The 14,863-nt window shown below is 41.8% G+C and overlaps 1 protein-coding gene across 9 annotated transcripts in view; it reads right to left on the bottom strand.

Moving 5' to 3' along the window:
• Nucleotides 1–14,863, bottom strand: part of RNEE/G (RNAse E/G-like protein) — a 424,083-nt gene that overhangs the window by 298,725 nt on the left and 110,495 nt on the right. For all 9 annotated transcript variants that reach the window (XM_089378340.1, XM_089378342.1, XM_089378337.1 and 6 more), the window contains one exon: nt 2,808–4,349. In XM_089378340.1, the coding sequence (XP_089234466.1) occupies nt 2,808–4,349 (1,542 nt within the window). The remainder of the gene's footprint in view (nt 1–2,807; nt 4,350–14,863) is intronic.

Raw genomic sequence — 14,863 nt, 5'->3', positions numbered from 1 at the left:
TCAACATAAAAATTCTGCAGAAAAAATAACAAGCTGGAAATTGGGAGATTCTATCACACACAAAAAAAATTGACACCATTATTTTTGGACAATCATCCCCAAAAAACCCAACTTGGGAAAACGGTGCAGCAGATGAGGGTTTTAATTATTATGCAACAGAAATTATCAGTAAAATAAAATGACATCTAAGAGGAATACTGGCCAAAAACATCTGAGGGAATCTTACCCTCCTTTCCAAGCAATCTAGGCTCAGTCAGGGCTCAAAAACTAACCCCTGGAATTATCTATGTCAACCTCTGCACTGGCCCTACGCAGTCCCTTGTATGCTCAACCCAGAACTCCCTCCGAAGTATACGTCCCGCCTGTCTCTGTTGTTGGAAGTCTCTGCCCAAGCCCTCTAGAAATTTTCCCAGCCTTCGGCACCTAAAACAACCTACTCCACAGGTAAATCAAACTACCCTTCTTGAGGCACTACACAGCCCATGCGTAGCCTCCTGGAAAACAATTACAACCTCCTCTTCTAACTCCTCTGGAACTGGAAACTCCTCCAGAAAATCACTATGCTTCCCCTCTACCACCTGCTACTCGACCACTCGCTCGATCTCACTGTTGAATCATCTGCTACTGGGAAATCAAATTGCCGTGATCATTGAGTATCTACAACTAGTGTTTTCTCCAAGTGCCCATCAACTTCTTCTTATAATCCTTTGTTGGGACTTCAACGGCCAAGATTAAATCTTAATCAAGGGCTAGGATCATCTTGAAGTCGATCCGCGTGAGTTTCGAGACTATTCTCACCTTGACTTAATTAATTTTGATTAATTAACTAGCTTTCTTAAGTTTAGACTTAGGAAACATTAAAAAATAGGTTAATAGTCTAATTAAGTCATTTCTAAGTGGAATTTTCAGAAACGATTTTTGGGTTTTGGAGATCTCATGTATTCTAGCCTCTCCACCAAATTTTGTGGCTAGAACATGTCCAATGCTACAGATACTAACAACGAGCCTTTGCTGAGCTGGCAGTGGGCTATCGCTCCATTGTTGCCCTTTGACCTAGTAGTTGCTCTATAGGATCCCCTCCTAGGACCCCTGCTAGTTTGAGTGGTAACACTAACCTCACAAAGCTTGCTACATTTTGAGGCAACAGGCAGGAGGGTGGGGTGGTTTGTTACATGGGAAAAATATAATGATATAACTTGCAAGTCTATAACATATAAGATTCAAAAAATGATATATATTATAAGACAACATTCACCAGGCATAGCACCACCTACTAGAAATGCACCATCGGTTCTCTTACACAAGTAATGCAGCTATTTATTAAATGGAAGCTCGGACTGAGTTATTAACAGGTGTCTCAGACTAATTTACTAATAATTGGTGAACCTTGTCAAATTTAATCAGCAAACATTAAATTTGCACATTTTCAAAAAGAATTAAGAAATCCACTAAACCTAGTGACTTAGAGAGTCATAATGCTAAAAGACTTTTGGGATAGCTAAGACTTACTAAAAAATTCATTGTTGGATTCATTAATGATTTGTATCACATGCAGATGAAATTACGAATACAAGGCCTGAAAGCAGGCACTAAGAAAAGTAGAATGACTCGAAACCTAGTATTCTATATTGCATTTGCCGCTGACATCCACATGCAGCAGATTTACTGAAAAACCTAACATACTTTATTATATTTGCTGCTAACATCCAATTGATCAGGCATGCAAGAAATGCTCACCTACACCACAGCATTGACAAAGCTCACTTCACAAGAGCTCCACAATTCTGGAATGAAGAAATGCCAATGAGAGTGTGGTCTTGCAGCAAGTAGTGGGGTGATTAGCCTTGTATTAATGTGGAGACTCAGGTTCAAAACCCCCAATTGGGTGCACTGTGCAGATGATTGCAGGTACAAGTCCTGGGTACTTTGACAGCAGAGATATACTCTTCAGATGTGGCAACATAGTCAAAGAGGCCCTATAAGACCAATTTCTCAGAAAAATAAGTACCTTTTGCTGTAGTGTAGAAAAGAGAACACTCCTAGGAGGATTTCTGCTGCAACACTAAACACAGTGAAAAAGCAATACAATTTGCATTACGTATTTTCTTACAATTGTCATATGGATGAATTTGGATGACAAAAGAGCATCTAGGGCAGAATTCCCAGCCCAGATTTCAGCCAAGATTAGCATTTTCAACAAAGATGTAGACTCTCTAGAGAGTGGGGCCAAGGCAGATGTACTAAACACTTCTTATGTATGTGAGGAAAGGTAGTTTGTATAATCAGAGCCTGGCTCAATAATCTAAATGATCTGGAGGTTGTTCATTAATGTAATATAAGGTGCATTTTCAACAACAACAACAAAATTATATGAATGTGAACCTATATCAATTCTAAATTTAGTGGCCATTGTCACACAATATAATTGTCATGCAGAAAAAATGGACAATTTAGATCAGCTTTCAACATAAATAGCTTGCAATCTGGCATACTGATATAGAAAGGATTCTTGCAGCCAAGCAAAGAAAGATGATTCTCATATTCAATCTTTACTGCAAAAATTTAAATCTCTATACATATCTATTTACGGGGAAAATTATGTGTTCCGATTTCAATTAAGAATGGAGATATTAAGCATCATAAAATTTGGAGTGCCATAAAGAAACAATCAAAATGACAGGCCAGTTTCTTTTCCATGCCCTTTTAGAGATATGTCATGCAGTAGCTGAAACTAAATAAACAAAAAAAAAAAGATAAGTAAATTCAACTTCAACCATGTAGCAAGAAAAGGAACATTCAAGTCTTACCCAGAATCTACTAGTAAGAGAAGGATATGCACTTAGTTGTGGCCCTTTTGTTCCAAGTTCTTCTTTAATAACTTGAACTATGATCTTTGTTCCCTCTCGAACATGCATCCATTTCCTTAATTTTCTAGTAAAATTCATAGAAGGTGGATGAGCAGAAGATACATCCATGTTTTGAATCTGATCATCTGATCGATTTTCCTTGCTTGTGACATACCCTCCATTGCTATAATGTTCACCATCATTTTCCTCTCTCATGTCATTCTCATCTCTATTGATATAGTATCCATCTTCCATATTGACACTTGGAATAGTATTTAAATCAATTGCATAATTATTTAATCCCCTCACAGGACTATATGTTTCCTCCAGTGCTTCCTCCATCACTCCATCCTCATCCTCAGCATCTTCATATTCTAAGGATATTTCATCCTCATTACCTGTGCTTTCCAATAATTCATTAAAATTTCCCTCTTCGTGTTTCAAACGTGACTCGGCCAGCAAATTCTTCGTTAAAGCACCATCAGACTGATCCTCTTTCTGAAGTGCATCTAGAGGAGGAAATGCAAAAGGCACCTTGTTCTTGGATATAGTCAGAAGTGCTAACCTTGAACTACCAATATCCACAAATGCACCACTCATATGGGGAAGAAGCCTTTTAACAATGCCAAGATATATACTTCCAACTTGCACATTTGTTTTCACTGGGTCCAATAATATTTCCACTGGTTTCCCATCTTCTAAAATTGCAATTCTTTGAATACTGCATACTGAAGAGTTGATAATTATTTCAGTTTTAACATCCTTCTCCTTCTGAAGAACCATCCCAATAGCTTCTTGAGCTGTTTGCAATTCAGTAGGTTGTGCTTCATCCTCAGAAATCAACTTTGCTCGTAAAGATCCCTCAGTTTCTGCAATCTCTGCAACTCCATCTAATACAATCCCTAATGTCAAATTTTCAAGCATACATTCCTCTTTAACCAGAACAGAAGCAGCTGGAAGCCAGGGTTCTTCAATAGGCTGATCAATGTCTTTCAGGCCTTCTAGATTATTGTGCTCTGTTGATGTATTAGGATCCTTTTTTCTCATAACCCTTTCTGGAGCTGAGTTTGAATTAATTTCACCCTCTTCCAAACTAGATAGAGTGTCAACGGCCAGGCTTACAAAGCCATGGGATGCATCACACATATTTGCTGAATCACTGCCAGATATAGTATTGGTAAATTGATAAGTAGCCTCTTCAATATCTATGTCTGAATGTTCTACAACTAAGTTATATAGACCCGATGATTCAAAACCTTCAAAACCACGAGGCAGGACAGGTGGTCCCTTATCTCCTTCCCAAGTTCCCTTTGATGCAATTGGAACCTTTTTATGTGCTATCTCCAACCATCTATCTTGAACCACAACACCTTTCTTCAAATGTCGCTCCGATGATGGCACTGACAAGCACAATGTGGATCCAGGTCTCCATGTAATGTCATCTGAGGCATTTTCACTGCCTTTCACAAGGTAGTTATACTCTAAACTTGTACCATGGGGCACCTGGCAAACAGTCAACCAGGTTTCAGAATTTCATAGAGACCTCAAAAATGAAAATTTATAGCTATCCAAAAATAGGGATTTTCAATAGTTATACTGCAGAATTAAATAATCAAGCAAATATATTCAGTATCTGACTATCAAATATGCAGAATATTCTTATCTAAAGAAAATAGACAACATTAAATTCTAATTCTAGTAAATGTGAGACAACTATAAATTCAATTGTTGACCCACAAAGATTAACCTACAAGAAATTTCTATTCTGGCTAGATTTGAAAAGCTAACTTCATTTTGGAATCATATGTTAGCATCAACTTGGGAAATGATCAGCATGAAGCCATCTAACATTTGACATAAAATCCACATTCAATTTTGATTTATTCTATCTTATAACATAATCATATAAGCAATTTCATGAAAGGTATGTTTTTGTTCCACGTCATTTTTTACTATAATGTCTTGTATCTTTTATTTTTTAATGTGGCTGTACATGTCATTCCCTCAATTTTATTTTCCTGTTGCTTTGTGGTATGAATAATAAAGACGTCTGTTCTAGCAACTATTAATAATTGCTTTCCATTCAATATCAACAAGACGAATGCTCACTAAATGGTAAAAAATTCTACATGTGACATTATCACAACTTCAAAGGAAGGCAAAGAAACTTCAAAACACTAACAAATAGTGTCTGAGATAGCTTGGATAAGTATAGTTTATTAATTGCTTCAACCAACCAAAAGCAGTTAACGGGATAGATGTTTACAAAAGAGTATGACTGAGGAATCTCTTAATTATGGACAAAACTATAACTAAAGGGAAAATGTGGTCTGGGGTGGTAGGAGGGGGAGGGATTCTCATTAATCCCGAAGGAATCATTGAATTTCAATATGCTTGGGGGCTAGGCCGGAAGACTAATAACCAAGCAGAAGTGTATGGAATGCTCTTGGGACTAATTCTGGCTCAATGAAATAGGATAAAAAAGATTCAGGTGTTAGGAGACTCCATGATCATTATAAGGCATATGATTAACATTTCAAAGGCTAAGATCACTAACTTGAACCAAATCATTAAGAGAGCCCAGAACTTGCTCCCTGCTTTCGAATCGGAATCATTCTGATTCTACCGTGTCTTGAGGGGAAATAACCAAGACGCTGATAGAAAGGCTAATTAGGCATGTCATCTAGAGGAGGAAAAAAGAGTAATAAACGATGTCGTGGACATGACAAATATTCCTTAAGAAAATGAAGAGAGAAAAAAGTAGGCTGTTATTAAAGTCTCGAAGGAATGCTAAGAAAGTTAAAAAGTCAGATTTATCATATCATAAAGATTTGAAGCCCCTCCATCCTCCCACTAGCTCTCCCCTTGCCACTTCCTCCCCTCCCCCTCCCCTTTCCTGCCCCCACCCCCCCCCCGTCTCCCTTCCTTTATTTCTCTTTCCCCTCCCATTCCTCATTGCACTCCCTTTCCCCCTCCCATGTGGCCCCTTCTCCTATGCCCCTCCGCGAAATATTCACCACCCCGGGTTCCTCCTCCACCTGTCGCATCATCCTCTACAAGTTCCAACCAGTCTCGTAGCAAGCAGGACAATCACACTCAAACGAGACAAGGCACCATATAGCATTTTAGTACCACACTTGTTCCAAGCTTAATTCATAGCGTAAGGCTTCATTGTTCTTGCCCTGGTTCTTGGAGAATTGAGCGGCGCATCACCTTAGGCGTTTGTAGAGATTTCAGAATTATGGAGCAGAGTTTAATTCAGGTTCTCAGTGAAGCCAGGCTCGCTCGTGGGGGAATAGTGGGGATGGTTGATAGAGATTAGGAGCTTGGTGGGGAATTAATGGAGGATGGTAGAGTTATGATGTAGTACTAATGGGATCTCGATTACAGCAATCTCCTCACTCATCTTTGCATCACCTCTCGGTCAGGCAGCAGTTATAAATTGCAAAATGGTATGTGGAATTTGTATGTTTTAATGTTTGAGTATGGGATGGTGGCCTCTGCGAAAGCCTGGTCGCTAGAGACGAGGCTGGTGATTATTGGTTTCTATGTCACGGAGGTAGGGCTTTATGTTGTGAAAAGTCGAAATGAGAGTCGAAAGCTCTACCCATCTAAGGTTTTAAAGGAAAGCAATGAAATTCTGAGTATAATTAAGGGGTCGCAGGCGATGGAAGGTTTGGGCTTTGGAAGGTCTAAGTGTTTGCAGGAATATTGGATTTGGGACACTGGGCGAGTTCTTAATTCTCTCCTGAAATGGGAGGAGAATTGGAGCTGGAGTGAGGTTGGGAAGCGCATACCTGCCGAGGATCAGGGCAGACTCCGAAGGTCTAGCAAGTGTGCCTGCCTACTGGAGAACGTGGAAAACAATGACAATTACTGAAGCATGATAAAAAGTGATGCTTTGGAAGCCATCATGCAAGGTACAGACGATAGTTCTTGGTCGGGCACGTGGGGAAGCCACAGGCCAAGGTCTGGAGGGCAGAGGACCGGTCTCTCGGGGCAGGGTGGTAGAAATAGATGTTCCTGTCTCACCTGTGTACAGGACCATTGGGACATGCGATAGACCCTAACCAAACTCCAATGTAGCAAATGCATGAGAACATGACTATGCAGGAACTAGAGCTCGAGAAATGGGAACGCATCAAGCAATTGGAGGAAGTGGATGTACTGCGCCATCAACTGGGAAATCTGAAGATCAAAGTGGAAACCATGGAGGAAGGCATGGAGGAAAACATGGAGGGCGTGACAGACCAGGAGAATTCCAAAGACTCAAAAGATGCTTCTCCTGGCCTGGATCTAAACTGCCCAGCTCCAATGGACATCTGATCACCTTTGTCTTGTTTTTTTGTTTTTATCAACATGATGAACTGTAAATGTATATACCTTTTATCTCAATTTTGTCGAAGCTATAGCTGTAAATACCACAGAATGGTAAACTTTTGTAGGCAGGATAGCCATATCTACTGTAACAATCTAGATGGACAAAGAAATTATTACCAGCTTGTTGAAGCATGGATAAATTGTTGTAAATCCCCGATTTTGTTGCTAACAGGCGTGAATTTTTATTGCAATCTATACTCATTCTGGTTAAAAAAAAAAGGGAAATGTGGTAGAATTATGTACACAAAGATGCGCCTACATGACGTATAGTTGTTACTAATCAAAAGTTTCGTCTCAACCTACTTTACTAGAAATTGTACGATCATGTACCATTTTTATAAAAACAACCTAAAAAATGGTATGGAAGGAAAAACATATGTTCCTTTTTGTATTGTCCCAAAATGGTCTGGAATTTCTCAAGCTATTTCTCCCTCAAAGAGATAGTAGGCCATTTCAGCCAAGAAATGTTCCTTTCTCAGTTGTCTTGCAAAAAGGCAACTTTTGACAAGAAGGATTCTCCTATGTGAGATTCAGTTAGCTTCTTCCTAATCAACCTCGTAATAAGCGAATGCTAAAGACGTAGGTAGGGGATAGAAACTCTATCCATCACCGTGCACATCACAAACCGCCACCTTCCCATTTGTTGGGGAGGGTGGAGAAGAGATGCAGTCTAGAGGGGAAATGAACATTAGTGGAAGGAATATCACCACCCCCTCTTGACCGGCTATTCAAGCCCCTCGTGACATGAGCGAAAAACAAAAAAACAAGGAAATGGATTACAAGATAAAAATCAATTATGGATTCATTCTTCACTTGCAAAAAGTGATATTTGAGCATTTTATGAAGAGAAAACTTGTGCCTTTGGGGTTTTGAGGTTGCACTTTGTCTTGGAGGGTTTGAATTCAAAGTTATGTCACAGAGTAGCATTTTTGGAGTCAGATTGTTGAATTTTCTCATCGAGAAACATCATAAATGTCATAGCAACATTTCATAAAAGCAGAATAAAGAACCCACTCAAATAGAGATGGCAATACAAAAGAAAGGGAAGCTTGATGTTTCATAATGCCATTAGGCTAAAGTATCGCTTTAACAAAGAGAGTAATAGTTCTCAAGATGATGATTACAAATGATACTTCATTGTGTTTTTAATATTTATACACAAACCAAGAAGTAGAGCACCTTGTAATGAGCATAAATATATAAATAAACATCCATAATAATAATAATAATAAATGAAGTGACACATCCTAAGGGACATGACCATGAACAGTTGTGATTAGTCAATGCTTATAAGAATACCATCACATGCCATTATATGAAGATTCTATCATATCTAGTATTCTTTATTCAATTATTAAATATTTGCCTTATACAGAACCTATTGTCCTTATGTCAGATGTTCCTTAGTATATGAACTTTGTTCATTTCGTTTGGTATCAGAGCCTCACACTAATCAAAGTTGACCATCATATAGTCATCCTCTCTGCCATTAACTATACAAATTTGCTACAGTCTATACAACTCGTTGCTAGTTTCCCATAACAACTGTTGACACCTAATATTTGGGATTATGTAAATCCATGTAAATATGTAATGTTCCAAATTGGAATTTTAACAGTGATATTTAAACAAAAACACAATGCAACACAGAAAATTCAAACAACAATTAACACCCATAAAATTTACACCAGAACTGCACCAAACTGAGCCATTTTATTATCAAGAGGAGAGTACAAGTATATGGAATATGTGCACCTGGGCTTGCCAAAGCAAGCTAAACAACCCCAGGTGAGAAAATATGCTTCCCGAATGTAAGAAAACATTTTCTCCTCAAGTTCTGCACTGGCCCTGGAATTCTGCAACTGCTAGCTGAAAAGAACCCATGATTGAGCCCCCTAGAATGCTCAGAAAATTCTACCAATTTAATCTTAGGCTCTCCTCCACAAACCCAAAAAAACCTAGAAAGAGTTTGGGAAAATTTTATCGACCGCCCGGGACCGCAAATTTAAGTACTGGCTATCAAATAACTCTGTTATTTTGGGGCACCAAAACTCCAAAAATTCTACAAAATTAGGAGCAGATCCTTGATGTTAGTCCAACAAAACCCAGAAATGTTTTGGGCTAATTTTGATCTCCCGAAACTACTCAAATTTGGTGCTACGCCTCCTCTAGTGGTTTTGCGTCCCCCTCAAGCTATTACTGCAAATTACTTCTGGAAGGTAAGAGGAAAATCCCTTCCTCAACCTTGCACAACTCAGCTAGCAATAGCTCCATGAAATTGTAAAAATTCTGTTTTCCCACCCCGGTTTTCAGTTTCACCTTATTTCTCCCATGTAGTTAAATGCCCATTCCCATAGCCATACATTTAACAGACTGAAAAATAAATATTGCTGAAAACACAAATTCTGGAAATTTTTCAGAGTGCTGGAAATTGCAGAAATAAAAATCAGCAATTAAAAACAGCCATTAAAACACATTTAAACTCAGTGATTTTTGGTCAACTTGACCCTAGAAAAACCCCCTACAACTCTTGGGGAAAACCAGTTTGAGAGCTCTTCTTTATTTCTGGAAAATGCCTTTTACAGAGAGAAAATTTTTCAACAAAAAATCAGCAAAACAGAAATTTTTCCAGCAAGCAAACTTATCTGTTTTTCAGCTAACAGACAATCTGGAAAATGGCTGTACGAGCTGTACGGACCGTACGAATGTACGGACTGTACGGACCGTATGGACTGTGCGGACTGTCCAGACGGCCGGACGGACTTGTACGGACAGACCTCGAAATTCGTGCAGAAAATCGCCTCCTCGATATTCGTGTTGAAAATCAATTTTTTTCACTGTTTTGCTCACTAAATCTGCCTTTTTCTGCTTGTTCTTTGAGCTGTACGGATTTGCTGAAGTGCTGCCTTGGTATGTGTGCCAAACTGCTGCCTCTTTCTCCTCCTTGTCCAGAAATCTCCTTTGCTCTCTTGCTCTCCTTCTCCCAATCTGCTCATGAAATAATGAATGATCTTTTCCTCCTTTTCCTCCCTTAACCCAACCCTAAATGACTTTTGGGTGATCCCTAAATCCAGTGGCTGAAATAGATTTAGATCAATGGCTGAGATTAAATGCTCATTTAAATCTCACTTTCTATTTTTTAATTCACCCCACTTTAATAAAGACCCACTTAGTCATTTATTTCCAAAGTCACTTTTCCTTTCTAATTTTTCATTGACTTTATAAAAGTCACTTTCAAATTAGATTTAACTTTATAAAAAATTATAAAGTTACTTTAGGAGAAAAATTAAATTTTTTTGGACACTTTTCCCTAGGCCAAAGATCAAAGCCTTAGGGAACCACCTGTCCTCCGGTACCAAATTTTAACACTCCCTCTTACTGAGGAAGGTGTTCCTCACCACACCCATCTTGTCTCTGAAGTAGACATGCTTGCCCCGTGGTAAGGCTTTGGTAAGAATATCTGCAACCTGCTCATCAGTGGAAATATACTCAAGCTTCACAGCTCCCTTCTGAACATAGTCTCTGATAAAATGATATCTGATCCCGATATGCTTTGACCTGTCATGAAATACTGGATTCTCCGTGAGTTTAATGCAACTCTGATTATCACAGTAAATCACTGAAGGTCTCAACGGCTGACCAAATAAGCCAAACAACATCTTGCGAAGCCAGATGGCCTCACAACTAGCTAGACTGGCTGCCATATACTCTGCTTCCGCTGAACTCAGTGCTACTGACTGCTGCTTCCGGCTGAACCATGACACTACTGCTGAACCCAACCCAAAACAACACCCTGAAGTGCTCTTCCTATCAGAAGCACAACCTGCCCAATCAGAATCAGTGTATCCTGCCAATCTCACTCCATCTCCCTGCCTGTAGTCCAGACCATAATCCACTGTCCCCTGCAAGTAACGCAAAATGTGTTTTGCAGCCACCCAGTGAACCTTCCTAGGCTCACACATAAACTGACTCATCGTGTTGACTGCAAAACAGATATCTGGTCTAGTGTTGACCAAATACATCAAGGAACCAATCAGCTGCCTGTACAATGTGGGATCCACCAACTCGGAATCCGAAGCATGAAGCTTCTTCCAGTTGGTGATCATCGGTGTCGACATGGGTCTACAATCCTCCATGTGGAATCTGCTAAGGATGTCCACAATATACTTCCCCTGCCCCAGGAAGAAATGCCCCTCCTCCTGCCACACCTCCAAACCCAAAAAGTAATGCATCAAGCCGATGTCCTTCATCTCAAACTCCGCCGCAAGATCTCTCTTGCAGTGCTCTATGAGTCTCTCTGCACCTGTAATGATCAAGTCATCCACATACAACACCAGAATGAGAGGCTCCTCACCAATCACAATAAAGTAAAGGTTCGGATCTGCCTCACTCTTTGTGAAACCCATCCCCTGCAAGTATGCATCTATCCTGGAGTACCAAGCTCTGGGAGCTTGCTTCAGGCCATAAAGGGCCTTCTTCAATCTGCACACATGGGACTCCTTCCCATGCACCTCAAAGCCCTGTGGCTGCTCAATGTACACCTCCTCCTGTATGAAGCCATTGAGAAATGCGGTCTTCACATCCATCTGGTGGATCTTCCAACCCATCTCTGCTGCTATCGATATAATGGAGCGGATAGAAGTATATCGAGCCACGGGAGCGAAGGTCTCCTCATAATCAACTCCCTCTACCTGGGAAAACCCTCTAGCCACAAACCTCGCTTTGAATTTCTCAATGCTGCCATCTGCAGCATGCTTTACCTTGTAAAGCCATCTGGAAGTAACCACGGATTTGCCCTCAGGCCTCGGCACCACCTCCCAAACATCATTCTTCATGACAGAAGAATACTCCTCCTGCATGGCCTCTCTCCAGACCTGCTGGCTAGCTGCCTCCTCATAGCTAGAAGGCTCAGAGTCAAGGATGCTGGTAACCATCGCCATATAACTACAAAACCTCTCAGGTGGTCTACTCTCTCTGACCGGCCTCTTCGGCTCAGCAACAGATGTGGCATCTCTCAAGGTGTCTTGAAGCCACTTGGGCTTCCTCTTCCCTGAGCATGCTTCTCCCATAGGAGAATGAAACTCCTCCTCCTCATCACCATCAGTAGCCTGAACTCCTGACTGTCTGTCTGCTGTCCTCCTGCCTGCACCTGAACCTGTAGAAGCTGAGGTACCGTGTGAACTGTCCATCAGTGGACTCCCTAGTGAACTGCTCTGTGAACTGCTCTGCATGCTGCCCGGAGCACCACCCCTCTGGCTCGGCGAGCCACTGCTCACTGATGGACCTGACATCCTCATAGATGTACCTTTGGATCCTCCTGATCCCTGCCCACTGGATCCCTGCGACTGACTCAACTGCTGCTGAGGGTCTGGCTGATCCAGATACTCTAACTCCCGTGACCTCCTAAAGGCCCTGTCCTCCTCGAACTTCACATCCCGTCTGACAACAACTCTCTTTTGTGCAGGAATGTAAATCCGAAAGGCCTTTGAGGTCTCACTGTAGCCCACAAAGATACCCTTCTTTGCGGTGGGCTCTAGTTTGGTCCTCTTCTCCTTGGGTATATAGGAGTATGTAATGCATCCAAAGATATGAAGATGACCAAGATCAGGCTTCTTCCCAGAGAAAGCCTCCTCCGGAGTCATGTGCCCCAAGGCACGATGCGGACTCCTGTTCTACAAGTAAACAGCTGTGTTGCAGGCCTCTGCCCACAAGAACAATGGCAACCCCTGATCATGTAACATGGCTTTAGCAGCCCCTATGATGGATCTGTTCTTCCTCTCTGCAACCCCATTCTGCTGGGGGTTGTAAGGAACAGTGAACTCCCTCCTAATGCCTGCCTCCGCACAATAGTCAACAAACTCTCCAAGGGTGTACTCTCCTCCATTGTCCGACCTCAGGGACTTGATCTTCCGACCTGTCTGTGTCTCCACAAGAGCTCTGAACTCCTGAAACCGCTTGAAGACCTCACTCTTGGTCTTCAAGAAATAAATCCAGGTCCTCCTGGAGTGATCATCAATGAATAAAACATAGTACTCATATCCACTCAAGGAAACATGAGACATCCGACCGCTCACATCAGAATGAATCAAATCAAGTATCCCAGTCGCTCTGCTGTCACTGCTGGGAAAAGGGGATTTGGCAAACTTGCCCATCGCACAACCTCTGCAAGTATCATGGTGATCAGTACTGAAATCTGGCACACCTGTAGTGATCTCCCGCAATGTCCTCAAGGCTCCATGAGACATGTGCCCCATCCTGCGGTGCCAAATCTCACGCAGCTCAGAACTGCTAGCTCTACTGTCGGTACTACTGCTCAATGCCAAAAGGGGCTGGAATGCAAACTTGTACACCTTTGCATGGCGTACACCTATCACTCTAGCTGAATCTGCTGGAGTGCCCCTGGGATACATCAACACCTGTCCTCCCCTGAACAGTACCTCATATCCTCTGTCCTCCAAAGCTGAGACGGATATGAGGTTCTTCCTCATCCCTGGCACATAAAGAACATCTGACACTTTCAAGGGAGGTCTGGACTCCCTCTAAAATGTCAGTGTACCCACCCCGACTGCTCTAACAACTCTGTCATCACCGAGTACTACCTCAATATCAGTGCCACTCTCTGAAAGCTCTGAGAAGTACTCCCGGACTCCTGTCATGTGGCGTGAAGCCTCACTGTCCACATCCCAGATACCTGTAGATGCTCCGCTAATCGAGGGAAAAGCATGCTCCCTCTGAACCTGTGTGGCAGGTGATCCTGCACTAGAGGACTCACATGTAATGAACGCAAACTCCCGTCAAAACGACCTGCAAAGTCCTCAATCTCAGCTGAAGCTGCCACATCCTGGTTCTTCCCCTTCTTCTTCTTCTTCTCCGGACACACAACTGCATAGTGTCCCATCTTCTGACAATTCCAACACTTCACTTTGGAATAGTCCTTCTGTGAGTTACCCTGTTTACCTTTACCTTTGCCTTTGCCTCCACCACCGCTTGTGGAAGCCTGCTTCTTCCCTTTGCCTTTTTTGCCTCCTGCCACCAGTGCTACGTCCTCATCCTGCTCAACTGGCTTGGCTGCCCCAAGCTGTCCTTTCCTGATCTCTGTCTGAATGCAATCATCCCAAAACCTCTCCCATGTGGGAAGGGTCTCACGTGCACAAACCCCATCAGCAAAGTTCAACCATGAACGGGGGAGGCCATTCACTGCAATACGCACCAACTCGGTGGATGGAATGGCCTCTCCAATCGCTGCCAACTCATCTCTCACATTGGTAATCTTTGTGAGATATCCAGCTGCACTATCATTCCCCATCTTAATGTTCTTCAGCTTCTCCTTCAGGACCATCTTCCGGTTCTCATTGGTACTCTGGTAGAGATTGGACAATGCTGTCCACATCTCATGGGCATTGCTCTTTCCTCTCACATGAGGAATGCAATGGTCTTTGATTCCGTCTAGAATCAACCTCTTACCCTTGTTGTTCTTTTTATTATAAGCTGTCAACTGAGTTGCATCAGTAGGCACAACAACAGGGTGCTGTGCTGTATGCACCATGATATCCCAGACTTCTGCCTCCTCAAAGATACTCTGCATTCTCTCCTTCCAAACGCTGTAATTTGTATGCCCATCCAACCTATCCTCCACC

Source organism: Pinus tabuliformis, chromosome J (genome assembly GCF_031772625.1).
Source record: "Pinus tabuliformis cultivar Carrire ecotype Pingquan chromosome J, CPIR1, whole genome shotgun sequence".
NCBI lineage: Eukaryota > Viridiplantae > Streptophyta > Pinopsida > Pinales > Pinaceae > Pinus > Pinus tabuliformis.
This window is presented reverse-complemented; position numbering and strand designations above follow the sequence as displayed.